This window comes from Conger conger, chromosome 5 (genome assembly GCF_963514075.1).
Source record: "Conger conger chromosome 5, fConCon1.1, whole genome shotgun sequence".
NCBI classification, from domain to species: domain Eukaryota; kingdom Metazoa; phylum Chordata; class Actinopteri; order Anguilliformes; family Congridae; genus Conger; species Conger conger.
The window spans coordinates 12,885,266-12,900,745 of record NC_083764.1 but is presented as its reverse complement, the minus strand read 5'-3'; the positions used below and the strand labels follow the sequence as shown (position 1 = coordinate 12,900,745).

General features: G+C 47.6%; 1 protein-coding gene across 1 annotated transcript in view; it reads left to right on the top strand.

Annotated features, from left to right (window-relative positions):
- The window catches only part of man1a1 (mannosidase, alpha, class 1A, member 1), a 134,787-nt gene that overhangs the window by 17,605 nt on the left and 101,702 nt on the right, over positions 1 to 15,480 (top strand). The window contains exon 2 of the mRNA XM_061242087.1: positions 14,684 to 14,780. Within this exon, the coding sequence (XP_061098071.1) occupies positions 14,684 to 14,780 (97 nt within the window). The remainder of the gene's footprint in view (positions 1 to 14,683; positions 14,781 to 15,480) is intronic.

Here is a 15,480-nt window from a genome sequence, read left to right as displayed (position 1 = left end):
GAACATTACACTATGTGCTGTAGTCTGGTTTTAGCTATTAACCTGCCTGTGTGTGGTTTCGTGTGAGTGCTTGTGGCCACATATGTACAGTAGGTATAGATGCTTGTGTGCATGTATCCTTTTTTATGTGTTGGCACTTGTGGGATTGCATATGGTCCCCATTATATTTTTAAGTCTGTTAGTTTCTAGTTTTAAGTTTCTGTTTTAAGTTTCAAAGCTGAGTTTTAAGGCTCGTCATTATGGTGAGTGAATTCTGATTAGGCTAATTAGAAACTTTTATAAAGGCAGCTTCTACTTTTTATCTAACAGGTCTTGACTCAAATGAATTATTCAGTGCTTTCTGCATTGAGGGGAAAAATGCCTGTCAGTTTGCAAAATGTACAGCTGAAGATTTGTTTGCTAATTATATGAGACTATCTTTAAATGTGTCTCTTTGGAAATCCCACCCACCAGGATTTAATTTCTTCAGAAAGAAGCTGATTCAATTTCTTTTTATTTCATAATTAGTTCTCTGCAACTGTACAAACTTCTCTGCGTAGGCCTGTGCTTGATGAACAGTGCGAATAAATGGCAGCAAATACTGGTATGCAGTAAACCTATGTATTGAAATATGGATATAGCAAGTCGTAGAGGTACACAAATGAGCTCTATGCTAAACGTTTTTTTCTGTTGAAAAATTTAGGAGCAAGCTAATGCATCCCAATTAGCAGACGTGCTCCTAAACGATTCTTCCAGTTGGCACGCATCTATTTTCAGGAGTAAATGCTCCTGAAATGGGAGCAACTATAGAGCCCTAATTTACAATTTTTTTTGGAAAAACGATTTTTTGGGGCCAAAAAACGAAGAGCTTTTTATCTTGGGCTAAAACGGTTTATCTGCCTGTAGGAAGTGGCCTGTCAGTGCAGTGCGGCTGGCGGACTTTGCTGTTTGTGTTTAGCTGCGGATGGTCTGGTCATTGACCGCAGCGCTCCCTCAATGTGTCACATATCGATAGCACGCCGGCGAAGTCTCCCTGCCCCCGAGTCGGAGGCCGTCGAGCGGGAGCAAGCCGCGGTTATCCGCTGAATCTGCTTTCCAGGACTGCTGAGGCATCAGATGGAACGGTTTAGGAAGGGGAAAAAGAGAGGGGGGTAAAAACAGGAACGGACTAAGCGGGTTAATAATTTACTTTAGCACCATTTCGAAATGAGCTGATCTGCAATTTAATGGCTGTGAGGCTTGAGGAAAGTTTCTGTTCCTAATTCCTTTAGTAAAGAATTGACTGTGTGTGTGTGTGTGTGTGTGTATTTCAGGGTAATTAATAATGTCATTGTTGGTGGAAACCTTATCTATCTTTTATTTTTCTTTGCACACATTGAATGTTTTCATTCAGCCTCATGTGCTGTAGCCTAAATATCTCTTAATTAATTTGAGAATAATAGAGCTTAATTCAAAGCCCAATAATCGAAACCATGTTGGCACATGAAAATGTTTTTGTTGACACAGAGGCAATATTCGCTTTTAATACTCAAGATATTTATCCAGACTTTAAGAAACAAAAATAATGTATTACTTTATTGTCTTGTTTTATTGCACAAGACATACGCTAGTGGACTTGGCCTGTATTGACATCTATTGCCATTAGCTATTACTACATGGTTTATTCCTGGGGTATTGTGTGATGTCATTGCCTAATTACTCTGCTATTGCATAGTGTTACTTTCCAACTACTAGGGCAGGACTTTGTGTTACTGTCTAATTGATGTTTGTGGCTAAATAATGACATATTAGTGTTATTGGTAAATTACAAGAGTAGTATGTGGGGCTTGGTAGTACTGGCTAATTACGGGGGTTTTGCTTGGTTATAAAGGCACTATAAAATAAAGTACCACCAAATTAACTGTGTTAAATTAGCCGTGTTCAGAGCTTGGGAGGAAAAAAATAAAAACCTGCTTTGTTCGATCATATGTATCAAGTAGGCTACTTGAATGCATAATTGAACATTCTGGGCCATGGACTGTAGGCCTGGGAGCCAGTCGTCCTCCATTTTCTGAGGCAAGTCAGCCTTAGTGCTTTGCCTATGAGAGCTCACATATTACTTAAAAACACCCAGGAGTCCTGTCTTTTGACAGAAAGAGAATGTTATGTGTGGTGACTTTCAATGCAGGCCAACCTCCTCTGTAGAAAACCCATTGTCTGCAAGTGTGTGTGTCTGTGTGTGATTGTGTGCATGTCTTTTTACTGGTCTTCAAAGGTCAGTCCGTATAGACCTCTTGAGAGAGTTCCTCTCTTTCCATGCCTGCCGGCCAGTCAATAAAATCCTAATAAGAGTCTGGCCATATGTGGTGGCAGAAGGCGTCATGGGGCTTGTGTGATTGGTTGAACTCCGGAAGGTTCTGGAGGTGAATCTTCCAGAACTTCCCAGCCGGTTCTCCCAACTCTCGCTGTCCTGAGGCCCACGTGCAACAGGGACAGGACCCAGGCACGCTCCCAAGTAGAAACCACTATCCAAACTGCAGCGAGTCCAGTGGGCGGAACAACCCAGGGCCGAGCGTCAGCCTCCGTGGGCCTTGCCGTAGCTATTCGGGAGCGACGCCTGTGCAATTTCCCCGTTGAGCTCTGTTAACACATCACGGCTGGTGTATGGAGATTGGCTGCTGGGTTGAGCTGAGGGCTCCAGCTCTTCTGTAAATGCCACTGCCGTGTTTGAACGCGTGTCCAGATCGTTAACCTTCAATCTGCACATACCCGTGATCCTCACCTCTATAACTGCTACCACTTTTAAACTAAAGGCCACAGCACAGTGGACACTTAACACAGTACATGGACACATGCACTGTCTGAAATGCCAAATACTATTAATGAATACACCCATGAGGCAAAGCTTTATAACCACTCACAGATGAAGCAAATAATGTTGATTATCTCATAACACCGGCGCATGTCATGGGCTGGGATACGGGAACAATTGGCTCCCATATTAGGCAGGAGAAATGGGCAGGTGTAAGAAGACCTGAGCGACTTTGACAAGGGCCAAATCATTATGGCCAGATGGCTGGGTCGGAGCATCTCTGAAGCGGCAAGGCTTGAAGGGTTTCAGTTTATCAACAAGCAAAGTGTTCTGGGACTTGTAGTCCAGTCAGTTGATTAAAAAAGGTACATTTTCCTGCGAACAGGTTGTCTCATTATCCCACTTACATTACATGCTTGCGTTCAAATGTGAGCTAACGTCAAATGTTTTCGTCTCAAAGATCTTTCTCGGGGTCTTGCTGGCATCAAACCACTGCTTGAGGCTACCAAACAGAAGGCTGTAATTACCATTCTTGTCAACAGCTTATGATAAAGAACAGCCCACCTCTTTCCAAACTCCCAATCATAAATAATTGCTCGCTTTATAACACCATATGCATATGATTTTAAAACTGCTTGTTAAACTGGTCCATACCAAAGCAAATTGAAAGTGAATAGTCACATCATTGCCTTTCCAAAGCAGTGAAACATTAGTACAGGGCTATAAGGGAGGGGAAGACCTAAGCTAACCTTTGTACTGTAAGTCAGAAATATGAACGTAATGTTCCGACATACCGCTATATCCAAATACTGTAATAACTTTTTTCATTTCTCACTTAAGTTCTGAGGAAATATTGATCTTGTTTGTCATGTTTACTTCTCCCTTAATACTTGTATTGCAAGCAATTTGCGAAGCAATATCAGATTCGCTTGATGTATCAAAGACACATCAGCTGAATTTTTAATGCGAGAGCATTAAAGAGAAAAGAACGCTTTTCAAAAGTAGACTCCAGTACTTTACTGCTTTTGGATTTGTCAGTCTCACTTTGTGATCCTGCCAAGGCAATGATCTGTCGTTCCTTTTCATTGTTTTTTTCTTGCAGCGCAGTCGTGAGAAGGAACATGCTAAAGCAATAAAGCCATAAATCTTTCAAATCAGAATTTAAAGGTTTCACTTCTTTGTCAGTGAGTTTATATGCAGTGTACCTGACATGGTAGTTTGTTGGGAGTGGACCATTGAAGTAAGCTACCAAAGCAGAATACCTTATTTTGCTGTCCTTTTCTGCAGACTTGTAGTGATGTATAGCAATACAGGCTGAAGAAGATAGAGACCCCTGCAGGCTAGGAGGAGTAAATGCAATTACCAGGGCAGCACCCTGTACTCACTCCAGTGCTGAACCTCTATGAATTCTCTGCATGCCTTAGGTGATTCGCAGAATGGACAAACAGCGCAGCGTGACAAGCTGAGCGCACGATGAGAAATGACCTTAATACACAACCGAACGAGCCACGTTTCCTTTTGTTCGCCGTTCGAGACTGTGAAGGGAAATTCATGCACGTCCGCAGGGCAGTATGGGATATACAATGCGGTTCCTAGTCTTCCAGACATCATATTCTACAAGGGCTTCATTACCTGTTACACTCCACTGCATACGGGGGGGATGAACAAGATTGTTTAGTAAGGGGTAAAAATCAATAAAAAAACAATGGATTCGAGAATAAGCAATAGATGGAATCGTAAGAGAATTATAGGCCTCGTATACCTAGTCCTGTCTCATGAATTCATGTCCTGTTCTTTAAAAACATCCCTTCTGGTTTTTTTTTTAATATTGTAAAAATGTGACACTGTGTGCTTGTGTGTTGTGTGCCTGTGTTCAGGTCAGCAGAACTACATCTGCCTTGTCAGATGTATTGGCCATCCTCTCAAAGAGAGCAGTGATGGACAGCCACTTATCTGTCCTTCAGAGGATGAATTGTTTGTTTGTTTGGACAGGCATGACTTTCCATTTCAGATTCCCAGCTTTTTTACAAAGCTGTAGCTCTCTTCATCAGTATCGAGCAGAGTAAACACTCCTATAGATTTATGGTTTGTGTGTGTTGGTTCTATACATAGAGGGGTTTGTGCTAATGGTTTGGAGAGTATGTGGTCAGAGTTGGATGGAGTCCTTCCCTCCCCATTCTTCTCTTGGTTGTGGCCATGTCACATCAGTTACCAGGACAGTAGAGCACACACACACACACACACACACACACACACACACAAACAAACAAAAACACATACACAGACTTGCGTACAGCTAATGTATACAGCCACACTCACAAATGCACAGACACACACACACACGCACACACACAAAAAGTATCCGATGCTATTTTCTCTTTCTTTATTTTTCATATTACGAAGAGGATGAATGTTTTAAATATGCTTTTTCTCAAATTAACGACATGCGAGAGGAGCATCAGTAAATGAAGAGACCCTCTTTATCAGCTAATGGCTTTGTTTTCGAGCTGAAAACAAACAGCGGCTCCTTTTTAGGAATAATTTCAGCCTGTGATTATGACACAGGAACTGTCAGGGGGAGTGCGCCAAGTCTTATGGATAGCCTAATTACGCGGTCGCACTGGGGTTGATTTCCAGTGTCTGTGATCGCGTGGCAGATGGAGTGCTGTTCTAGGTGCCCCTTATCAGTCACGAGGGGGGGCAGGATGACAAAGCCTTCTGTGCAGCCCGGGCGATCACACAAGCCCGCTGCTCCGAACCTAATCAGCGGCCAGGCACACCCCGCAAGCCGAACATCCTCACGGCGAAGCCGCCCCGCTCGAGAGGCGCGTGACACGTGACCCGTGACCCGTAGCGGTGGCGCATTACACGCACACGCAAAGTAAACACGCCTCTGGCTCGTCTGCGGAGCTCGGCCTCCATGCCAAGCGGGGAACAGATTGCGCAAGGCAAGGAAGGAGATTGAAGAGCTTACCGGCATCTAATCCGCCACGGCCTGCATACCGATGCGGTGGTGCCTCGCGAGCCGGACGGACCTGCCTCTCCTTCACCCGGGAACAGAGCCAGAGCTCGTACACGCTGGGCAAGAGACGGCATCTAGACCGATCTAGAGGGATGGAAATCTGGGACTGAGAGTTGCTTTGTGTCAAAAGTCACTTTTCACTTTTTCACCTGTAGGTCTAGAGATATCTCGACGTTCAGGTAAAAACCCAGCTCTATTTGTTTGAAAGTGGTTAGGTTTACAGCTGACTAGCACGTAGGCCTACCCAGGCTATATTCAGGTGAAACTGAGCTAAATTGGGGTGGAACTAGTCCATTTGTGTGAAAAGGTCTCTCAGTCCCAGATTTGCAGCCCTCTAGACGTCTACCTTCCGTCTTCTGCTCACTGGGTATCCAGGCTCCTGTATTTCCTGGCCTTTTAGTACTTTTAATAATGCTGCATGAAAGTGGTCATTAGGCCCTTTTCATGACCGTGCCTGAGCGCGGCGGAGAGGGGTGCTCTGCCTGTCTCTCGCTCCGGGCTACGAGGCCACTGCTGTCCTTGAATGCTAATTTCTCCCCCTCGCTCTCGAGGAGGGAGTGAATAAACGCTGGCATATGGTACACTGTGTAAGTGCCCTGCCCTGCATGTGCCCTCATGTGACCGACTGAGTGACTCCTTTATAATAACAAATGTCTCTTTAAATTAAAAATAAAAGCATGTTAAAAATAAATGTTTAATTCAAATCAATCCACGTACGCAGCACTCATGGTCTATTTTTAATACTCATATACACAGACCTGCGCATTAGGATTCCTGTGGTTCTGTTTCCTGAGATGTCAATCACTCTATTGCAGCTGAACTCTGACCCTCCCCATCCCTATCTGCTCTGATCAGTCCCACACACACCTCAAGACACGGTCAGTAACAAGCTGATCCATCCTACGCAGCCATTAGACAACTTCCTGATTAGCCTGCCAGAGACAGCATTCTGCAAATGGATCATCTTGGAGCAAGAAGAAACCGTATCTGGTGGAGAAAATGAGTTTACTGCATATACCACAATTTGCATAACCATGATGGTGACATTCTGTCGTATGGGCTGGGATGTATGCTAATGGAAACTGCTCACACATTCCCCCGAGGTACCTAAGGACGACCCTTTCCAAGTGCTGTATTCCCTTCACGTAGTAGCAAGAGCTTCGCAGACTTTGTCTGACTTGTCTTCCGTCGATGGAGTCGTGTGTCCGTCACGTCCTGGCTTTTAGAAGAAAAATGTTGTCTTCCCCATCTACCCTGACAAGGTCATTTATATCTGTTTGGGCTCTCATAGCCCGGTTGTCCTTTCCTGACCATTGGAGGCATTTTTCCCCACACGGAGAGAGGAAGTGTTATGTTTCTGGCTCAGTTCCCGACACACGCTTGCTCTATACATGACAGCTATGTCTGGTATCGATTTTAGCTGATACGTCGGAGGGGGCTTTTCTTTTTTCGGAGGGGCTTCCTACGAGCAGAAACTGCGCTGCGGGTCGCTGTTTCGTGTTCCCGCTGCTTCGCACAGTGGCGCTCTCTCCAGATCTTCGCCCGACGGATCGATTCCCGCCGCTGGAAGCCTCACTCTATGCGAGTCGACGGGACGGCCAGCTCTGCCTGAGTTTTAAAGCTCACGCATTTAGATGGCTGCCGCGCAGTGGGGCCTTGTCCTCCATGCCCAAAGTCAGCTAGGCGGTAAATTAGAGCTGGAGCACTGTCTGTGTGTGTCGCCCACGGTTTGGCTCCCCGTCCTAGAAAGGCACTTGTCCAGAACCCTCAAGCGGGTGACTGCCTGGCTCTCGGTCTCCTCCGAATCGCTGTCCCCCATCCTTTCGAACGGGGACGCTTCTCAGAGGAGCGAGGGATGTAGGGAAAGGGAGCAAATGAGGAGAGAGGGAGTGAGAAGAGGAGCGAGGGACAGAGGGAAAAGAGTGAGCAGGAAAGCCGGGGAGAGATTAGTGATTAGCGGCCGGCCCTGCTCAGGGGATATGCCTGTCCTCGTTTCCCAGGATCCTTGGGCGCGGGGGGTGGGGGGGGAGGGCAGACCGGAAAACCAGGTGGTCTGGTCCACGTGCGTCCTATGGGGGAGAGTCGGCGTTCCGCACACCTGCCCTAAGGTGTACCCGCTGGGCGGGACGTCGCCTCTCGCACAGGCCATTACCGCCGATCCCCTTCACGCCTGGTTACGTAACGGCCTGAGTAATGCGCCAGCAGCTGGGGTGTGAGTAATGCTTTAATTACGCAGACAAACAACAGGCTCAGGATCCAGATAGACCCCGTCGGCCTCATGGGGAGAACCGGGTCCCACCGCCTGGCTCGGGGGGGCAAAGGGGTCACAGCCAAAGGCTAGTTCTCTTCATTATAGTTAGACAAACATTCAACATTTGCAAAGCACGTTATGGGTATACGGTCCTAGCATAGGGCCCGACCCTGGCCTGTCAGTGAACACTAAAAGCATGCAATTCAATTTTTGCAAAAGACTGTCCCAAAGACCCTTTACAGAGTAACAGAAGGGAAGAAAAGAAGGACTTTTGGGACTATAAGCCCAAATAGCAAGACGTAAAAAAAGTGGGGAGGAAAACCCACTGGCGTGAACTCCATACGCATCCTCTGCTGGCCTACAGGTTTAGATGGGAACAGTTGAGGTATTCACCTAGCAGGTATACTAAAAAGTCATGGCGGGATGTAAAGTCTGCAGGTGGGAGGATTATGCATGCTATGGAATGCTAGAAACTTGATTCCGAGTTGAATATTTTTGATGATTATGGTTTGTTACAGAATGCTGTGAGCTGGACTGGACTCAGGCAGTGTGTAAATACCCAGTCTTAATATTTCTCTGCTAAATAATGTTTTTCTATGCAGATGGCCGCATGCTGTCTCATCATATTTGTGCTGCTGCTGACTAATTTCTTCTTGGGCATAGCTTGAGCTTGCTTTGTATTCAGTTCCACTCTGTTTGGGTCTGCCTGTAGAAAGCAGTCCAGGCAGTCAGCTCTGGCGTGCCTTCCTACCTCTCGTCCTCCAGAGAATACTTGGTTGTGTACTTGGATCAGTAATTACGGTTAAGGATGCGGGTGACCACGGGTTCTCAGAACTCTGCTTTTCACCATTTAGTGAACCCCTGTAGGGCTCTAGGCCTCCTCTGGCTGGGTGGCTTGCGCCCTGCTGTTGTGTCCAATTCATTTGGCTCCGGTACGCCCGCTCCCTGTGGAGTGGCACTCAGCAGGGAAGCCCTTTCCGGAACATACCACGCCACAGGGATCATCCCTCCCTTTACCTGGGAGTCAGGTGCAAAGACTGTTTGACCAATCAGCAGCACTAATTGTTCAGCTGATTACCTGGGAGAAAAGAAAACCAGGGCGGGATTTGAATTTGAGTTGAGCCGGAGCTGCAAGCTCATGGTCCCGTCAGAATTCTTTCCTTGCTTTCCGAGCCGTCAGATTTAGACTTGCGAGCGCCATGGGTAGGCCAGCGGAACGCCCAACAGGCAGGCTCTCTCTAGACGGCACTCTTCAAAGAGGTCGCTCTCTTCTGCCTGACAACCGAGAGGAGTCCGCCCGCCCCCTCGCCGATGCTCGAGAGTGGCGGACGGCTGCGATGCTAATGTCTCCATCTGCTCTGAGACGCGACATCAGAAAGAGCCGGGAGCCTGGGAGGGGTTTTAACCCTTTGAAGTGTAGGTTTTTTTTTTTTTCATTTGGAATGTTTTCTGCCTCTGTGTTCTAGAACTCCCAATGCTTTCCGTTACCAGTAGCGATTGTTTCATCAGCATCAGAATGTTCACTGAACAACATTCTGATCCTATATTTCACACTATGGAAGGTTAAAGACTCCTTTGGATTCCTGCTAGTTTTCTTCTGTTCTTCCTACTTTACTGTGTTCCCCTCTCCACGTACACTCAAGCCTGGCTTGGCTGGGGGGGGGGGCTGGCTCTGTAATGACATCAGGGTCCCTCGTTCTGGTCTGACGTCTTTGAGCGGACAGAACCATACAGAAGAGTGGGGTGGCGGATGCGTGGCATGGCCGCAGAGCCTCTGATGGATAATGATGAGATTATGTTTTGACATAAACCCGACCGTAAAAGCAATAACAGCCCTGTGTATCAGGGACTTACCCCCAGCAGGTTTCACCTTGAACACCATCCAATTCTTGAGCTTCCTGGACCTGGATGTGTAGTGTGGGGGCTGGGTGTATGACCGGGGCGGGGAAGGTGGTCAGGTATGGGTGGGGCTGTGGAGACTGACAGGGGTGGGTGAAAGGGGTCTGAAAGGGGATGGGCTTAGGACACTGATAGGAGCAGGACAGAGGGGTCTGAAAGGGGTGGGGCTTAGGGGACTGACAGGGTTGTGGCATTGGCGACTGACGGGGGCAGGGGGCATGTTTAGTTGAAAGGTGCATATTCTGCATTATAGAGTTGTTATAGGAGGCTTGGTTATATAGTTGTTATAGGAGGTTTGGTTATAGAGTTGTCCGTGGGAAGGCAGGTAGCCCCGCTGTACACAGGCAAGCCCCGCTGAATACCGGCAGCCCCCGCTGAACACAGGCAGCCCCCACTGAACACAGGCTGCCCCGCTGCTACTTTGTATTGCAAACAAACCCCCGGTGTTGCGGAGCTGCCATCGATTGGGCCGCCAGCTCGATGCTTCATCTTTCTCTCTGCTGCCCGCGATTCATCTGATCTGATAAAGCGCTGTAGCCAGAGGAGCCCAGCCGTAAGGGGGGGTGTCTGTCGTTGGCGTTAACACAGCGGGGCGACTCGCACTCGCCTTCCTCCCTTTTATTCCCTGTCGTTTGTGTGTGTTCGTGGGGGAGAGAAGGCGGGGGGTCTGGGCTTGTTAATAGCAGCTTTTGGTTTTGAGAGCTCTGTCCTTTCTCTCTCTTCTCTTTCTCTGTCTCACTCTCCTTTGCTCTGTGTCTCTCACTCTCTGTCTCCATCACTCTCCATCCTTCATTGGTCACTCTCTCGGTCCCATAATTTCTGTGTCTCTCTCTCTCTCCTTTTTCACTCGCTTTCTCTTTCTCCCCTGTCTCATTCTCTTTCTCATTCCCTCTCGTTCACTCTTTCGGTCTCCTACAATCTCTGTCTCTCTCTGTCTCCCACAATCTCTGCCTCTGTCTTTTTCCACCCCCCCTCCACTCTCTCTCTGTCTCTCCCTCTTTCTACCCCTCTCTTTCTCCCCCCTCTCTTTCTCTCTCCCTCTTTCTCCCCCCCTCTCTCTCTCCCTCTCTCTGTTGCAGTCGATAAAGTAATCTAATTTCAGGGGAGTCAGGCAGCTGATAGTTGGAGTCCACGCTGAGACACAAATGACTTCACACTGGTGTGGTCTGCGGGAGACTCGTGGAAGAGCGATTCTCCTCGCTCGCTCAGCTGAGGGATGGGCCTGGCGGGCACTCGTGGTCCCTCGCTGGCCCGGGACCCTGAGGCACAGGATTATTTTCCACCACGCACACTCTCACATGGTGTCCTGTACTTCCTGTTAAGCTTGTGACCGAAGGCCCAGAGACAAGCTCACCATGTTCCGAACAGAACACCGGGAAGTGGCCACTTCCACCAGAAGTTAACGTCCGTTCAATGGTAGTTTTTCCCCCTGAGGGATGTGGTTTATGATTATGGTTGCTTATTGACTATCTCATGACTGCACAACTGTCCCTGTGTTCAGAAGACCGTGTTAGCTCACGATGGTCTGAACACCGCTGTATAAGCCTGCCTGGTTCATAGTCTCTCATTAGCCACAGCTTCCTCACCACAGTGCCACAGTGGAGCACTATTACCATGTCGCTGAATGCTGGAATGGATCGTGTATATGACTCGTACCAAGCTTTTATGAAAACTGAAGGAATTATACTTCACACACACACACACACACACACACATACATTCACACAAAAACCAAAGCTAACTTTTTAGTTCCCACACACACACAGTGTTCCACACACACACACACACACACACACACACACACACAGTCCTGTACTTCCTGTTAAACCCATGACTGAAGACCCAGAGACAAAGTTTACTCTCGGTTCTGCCCACGCCTAGACACCTGCCCCACACACACGGCCTTCCACACACACACACACACACACACTGTCCTGTACTTCCTGTTAAACCCATGACTGAAGACCCAGAGACAAAGTTTACTCTCGGTTCTGCCCACGCCTAGACACCTGCCCCACACACACGGCCTTCCACACACACACACACACACACACTGTCCTGTACTTCCTGTTAAACCCATGACTGAAGACCCAGAGACAAAGTTTACTCTCGGTTCTTCCCACGCCTAGACACCTGCCCCACACACACGGCCTTCCACATGCACGCGCGCACACACACCGTCCTATACTTCCTGTGAAGCTCACGACGCGGGGTTCAGAGAGAAAGCTTCCCCTCTGTTACACTTGTGTGTTACGTGCATTACACACATTCATGCTCCTATAAGCCTCACCGCCTCCCTGCAGCACACACACAGCGTTGTGTACGTCCTGTTAAGCCCACGAGGCCCAATGTTTACCTTCGGTTACGCTACTGCGTTTCGCGCATTACACACACGCGCCCACACACCTGCGCCCACGAGCTTGCAGCGGCTCAGGGAGTATTGCGTGGTGCACACAGCCTCACCACCCACCACACAAACCGACTTTACTTTAATTTAATCGCGGACCGCCCGAACCGTTTACGGTCCCGCGCATTATCAGCATTACGCCCAAGTGGCGGCGTCTTGAGGATTCCGCACATTATCCGCCACCGTTACCGGTTGCTATGGCGGCGGAATCGCGCGGAGGACACGCACCATTAATAAATGCTTTCTCTTGTTTTCGCCATTTCATTTCCTTCTCTGCTTGATGTAGCTCTTGTTCCCGTAACTCCTCGGTGGGGGAAAAAAACAGAAAGCGCATCTGTAAACAAACGAAAAAATCTTACACGCACCATTGATTTCCCTCAACAAAATACCCGCTGCTATTTCAATTTCCCCTGTCCTCCGAGGACTGCGATCCTCCCTTAGGTTTTTAATAGCGTCTAAGTCTACTCCACTGCTTAACATACTGTGATTATTTTCTGTCTGGTTCTGTAGAAATGTGGATAACACTAACACCCTCACCTTGAACCTGGAGGATTCTGGGAGGAAAACATTGTTTTATTCTCTTTCTGTCTTGTTTGTCTACATCTCTCTGTTATTTCCTGGTTTATTAAGCTACACAGCAGAATTCATTCTTTCCGGGTCTTTCTTCCTGCAGCATATATATGAATGAGGAGTAGAAGGCCTCTCTCAAGGACGCTGGTACTCGCCCTGCAAAAACCAAGAAATCAATAATCAAAAGAAAAAAAAAAGTTGATAATCACAACAGGTTTTTGTCCTACATATTATAAAAATCTTTTTGCTAAGGAAGCCAAAAATAATAGCCATTAGGGTGAGATGGAATGACTCATTTCAAGATTTGCTAATGGGGAAAGAAAATTTCACTCTCAAAATTTCAAGCTAATATTTTCTACTTCAGAGAAAACAAATATGATTTTAAGTCTCAATACAAGACTAAAACAGACTTGCTGAAACTTTTTTGCAGTGTGTTACCCATTAGGTCCCCCTGCCAGAAAGTTTGTGTTGTGTTGTAACCAGGAACACACACACACATGATTTAATTAAAGGGCGTATTTGGTGGTTTGATTCAGTCATTAAATCAGATGTGTGAGTTCCTGGTTACAACAAAAGCCTGCAAGTTTGTCCCAAGGACTGGGGTTCAGGCAGGAGTTACATTACATTACATGTTATTTCGCAACGCTTGTATCCAAAGCAACTTAAATTTGATTAGACTAAGCAGGACACAATCCCCTCTGGAGCAATATGGGGTTAAGGGCCTTGCTCAAGGGCCCAACTGCTGTGCGGATTTTATCATGGGGGATTGAACCACCAACCCTGTGGGTCCCAGTCATGTCCCTTAACTACTACGCTACAGGCTGCCCCAGGTAGAACTCTTCTTTAAAATGGATGACCTGCTCGCATCGCACCCCTCACAGACGTCCACTCTGCGGTGTTTTTAAGCGGAGCGCGATCGGCTGTGGTCGTTAGGTCAGCCTCCGTGTCGGACGCCAGGTGAGCGCCGTTGAGAGAAGGGCCCGGAGTGGCCCTCTCACGCAGGCTGAAACAGGCGAGCGTGTCGGCCCGTGACCGGGCTCGTTTTGGGCCTCAGTGTGATCCCACCGCCATTAAAAGTGCCGCCACAGAGCCCGTCGCCTCTCCACTTTTAATTTGTCTGTTTTCTTCTCTTTCAATTCCAAGGACTTTGTCCTAATTCCCCCCCCCCCCCCCCCCCCCCCCGCCATTCTCTTGTTGTTGATGTTTTTTCTGTTTTGTTTTTTTGTTTTTGTTTTTGTTTTCATGCAGCCGACTGCTTTGTGCATTTTCCCGTACCCTGAGCCTGAAACCATCTGGATGTCTTCGCCGGAGTAGGGGAGAAATAAACAGACTTTTATCTTTTTCTAATCTCCATTTAGTGTTTCCGAGCCGCGATTCAATAGATTTCACGTAGGATTAGACATCCTTTTTTCCGAATCTCGGATAAGAATAGAAAATTCCCGGATTATGAGCGCATTAATAACGCTGACGCATTTCACCTGACGCGCATGTCCCGTTTGTTTTTATTTTTTGTCCTCTCCGGCTCACGGGTCGCATCTGCCGCGTTATTCCGGCGCTCGGGAAGCGCGCTGACGCCCCGCTGCTACAGGTGCGGGCGGTGCTCAAAGAGCCATTTAAAACGCTCTGACGTCTGTTCGGCTCCAGAGACGCGTGACTCAATCGGACGTATAATTGCTTAATTGCTTCGAAGCGGTTTCGGCGTCCGGTTCAGTGTGATTGAAAACTAACCCTCCCCCTCCCCCCTCCCTTCGTGTCTCCTTACAGATGATGAAGTTCGCCTGGGACAGCTACAAGCGCTACGCCTGGGGATCCAATGAACTCCGACCTGTCTCCAAGCAAGGCCATTCCAGCAATTTGTTCGGTGAGCTCGCGTCCTGGTTTCCCTCCCCCCCCACCCCTCGCTCCTCCGGGAGAAGGATGTGGCGGTTCACGCGCCTTGACGCCTAATCGGCCTTGCCCCTGGCGTCAGGGACGTATCGGCGATCGGTCAATCCGGCCCCCGGCATCGATCAATACGTCGCCACAGATTAGACATAGACAGTGGCGGGATAGCGACCTTCGCTCTTTTTCTACGCTGTCGCCTGTGCAGGGAGGAGCTGCTCAGCTGTGTCCCAGCCTCTCCCTGTCGTCTGTGGAGATTCCGGCACATTCTCTGATTAGAAGAGAGGCAGCAGATGCCGGCACACCATTCTATGCCGACGGACGATTTCTGTGAATATTAGTGCAGATTTACACTGCAAAAATGAAAAGTCAGTCTTATCAAGTATTTTAGTCTTATATTTAGAATTAAAGTCTTATTTCTTATTTTGGGGAAAAATATAGCTAAATAATTGCGTTGAGGTGAGACTGTCTTTCTCATTTAAATATTTTCCAATGGGGTGACAAAATGTAGCTTGTCAATCAAAAAGTATCTATTAATATTTTCTATTTGAGAGAAAGAAATAAGATTTTACTGTAAGTCTCATTATAAGACTAAAATGCTTTTTTTGCAGTGTGGGGTTTGGAGACATCACTGTTTATCGGGGACAGATCCCTTTCAGCGATGACTGACATTTAACTGA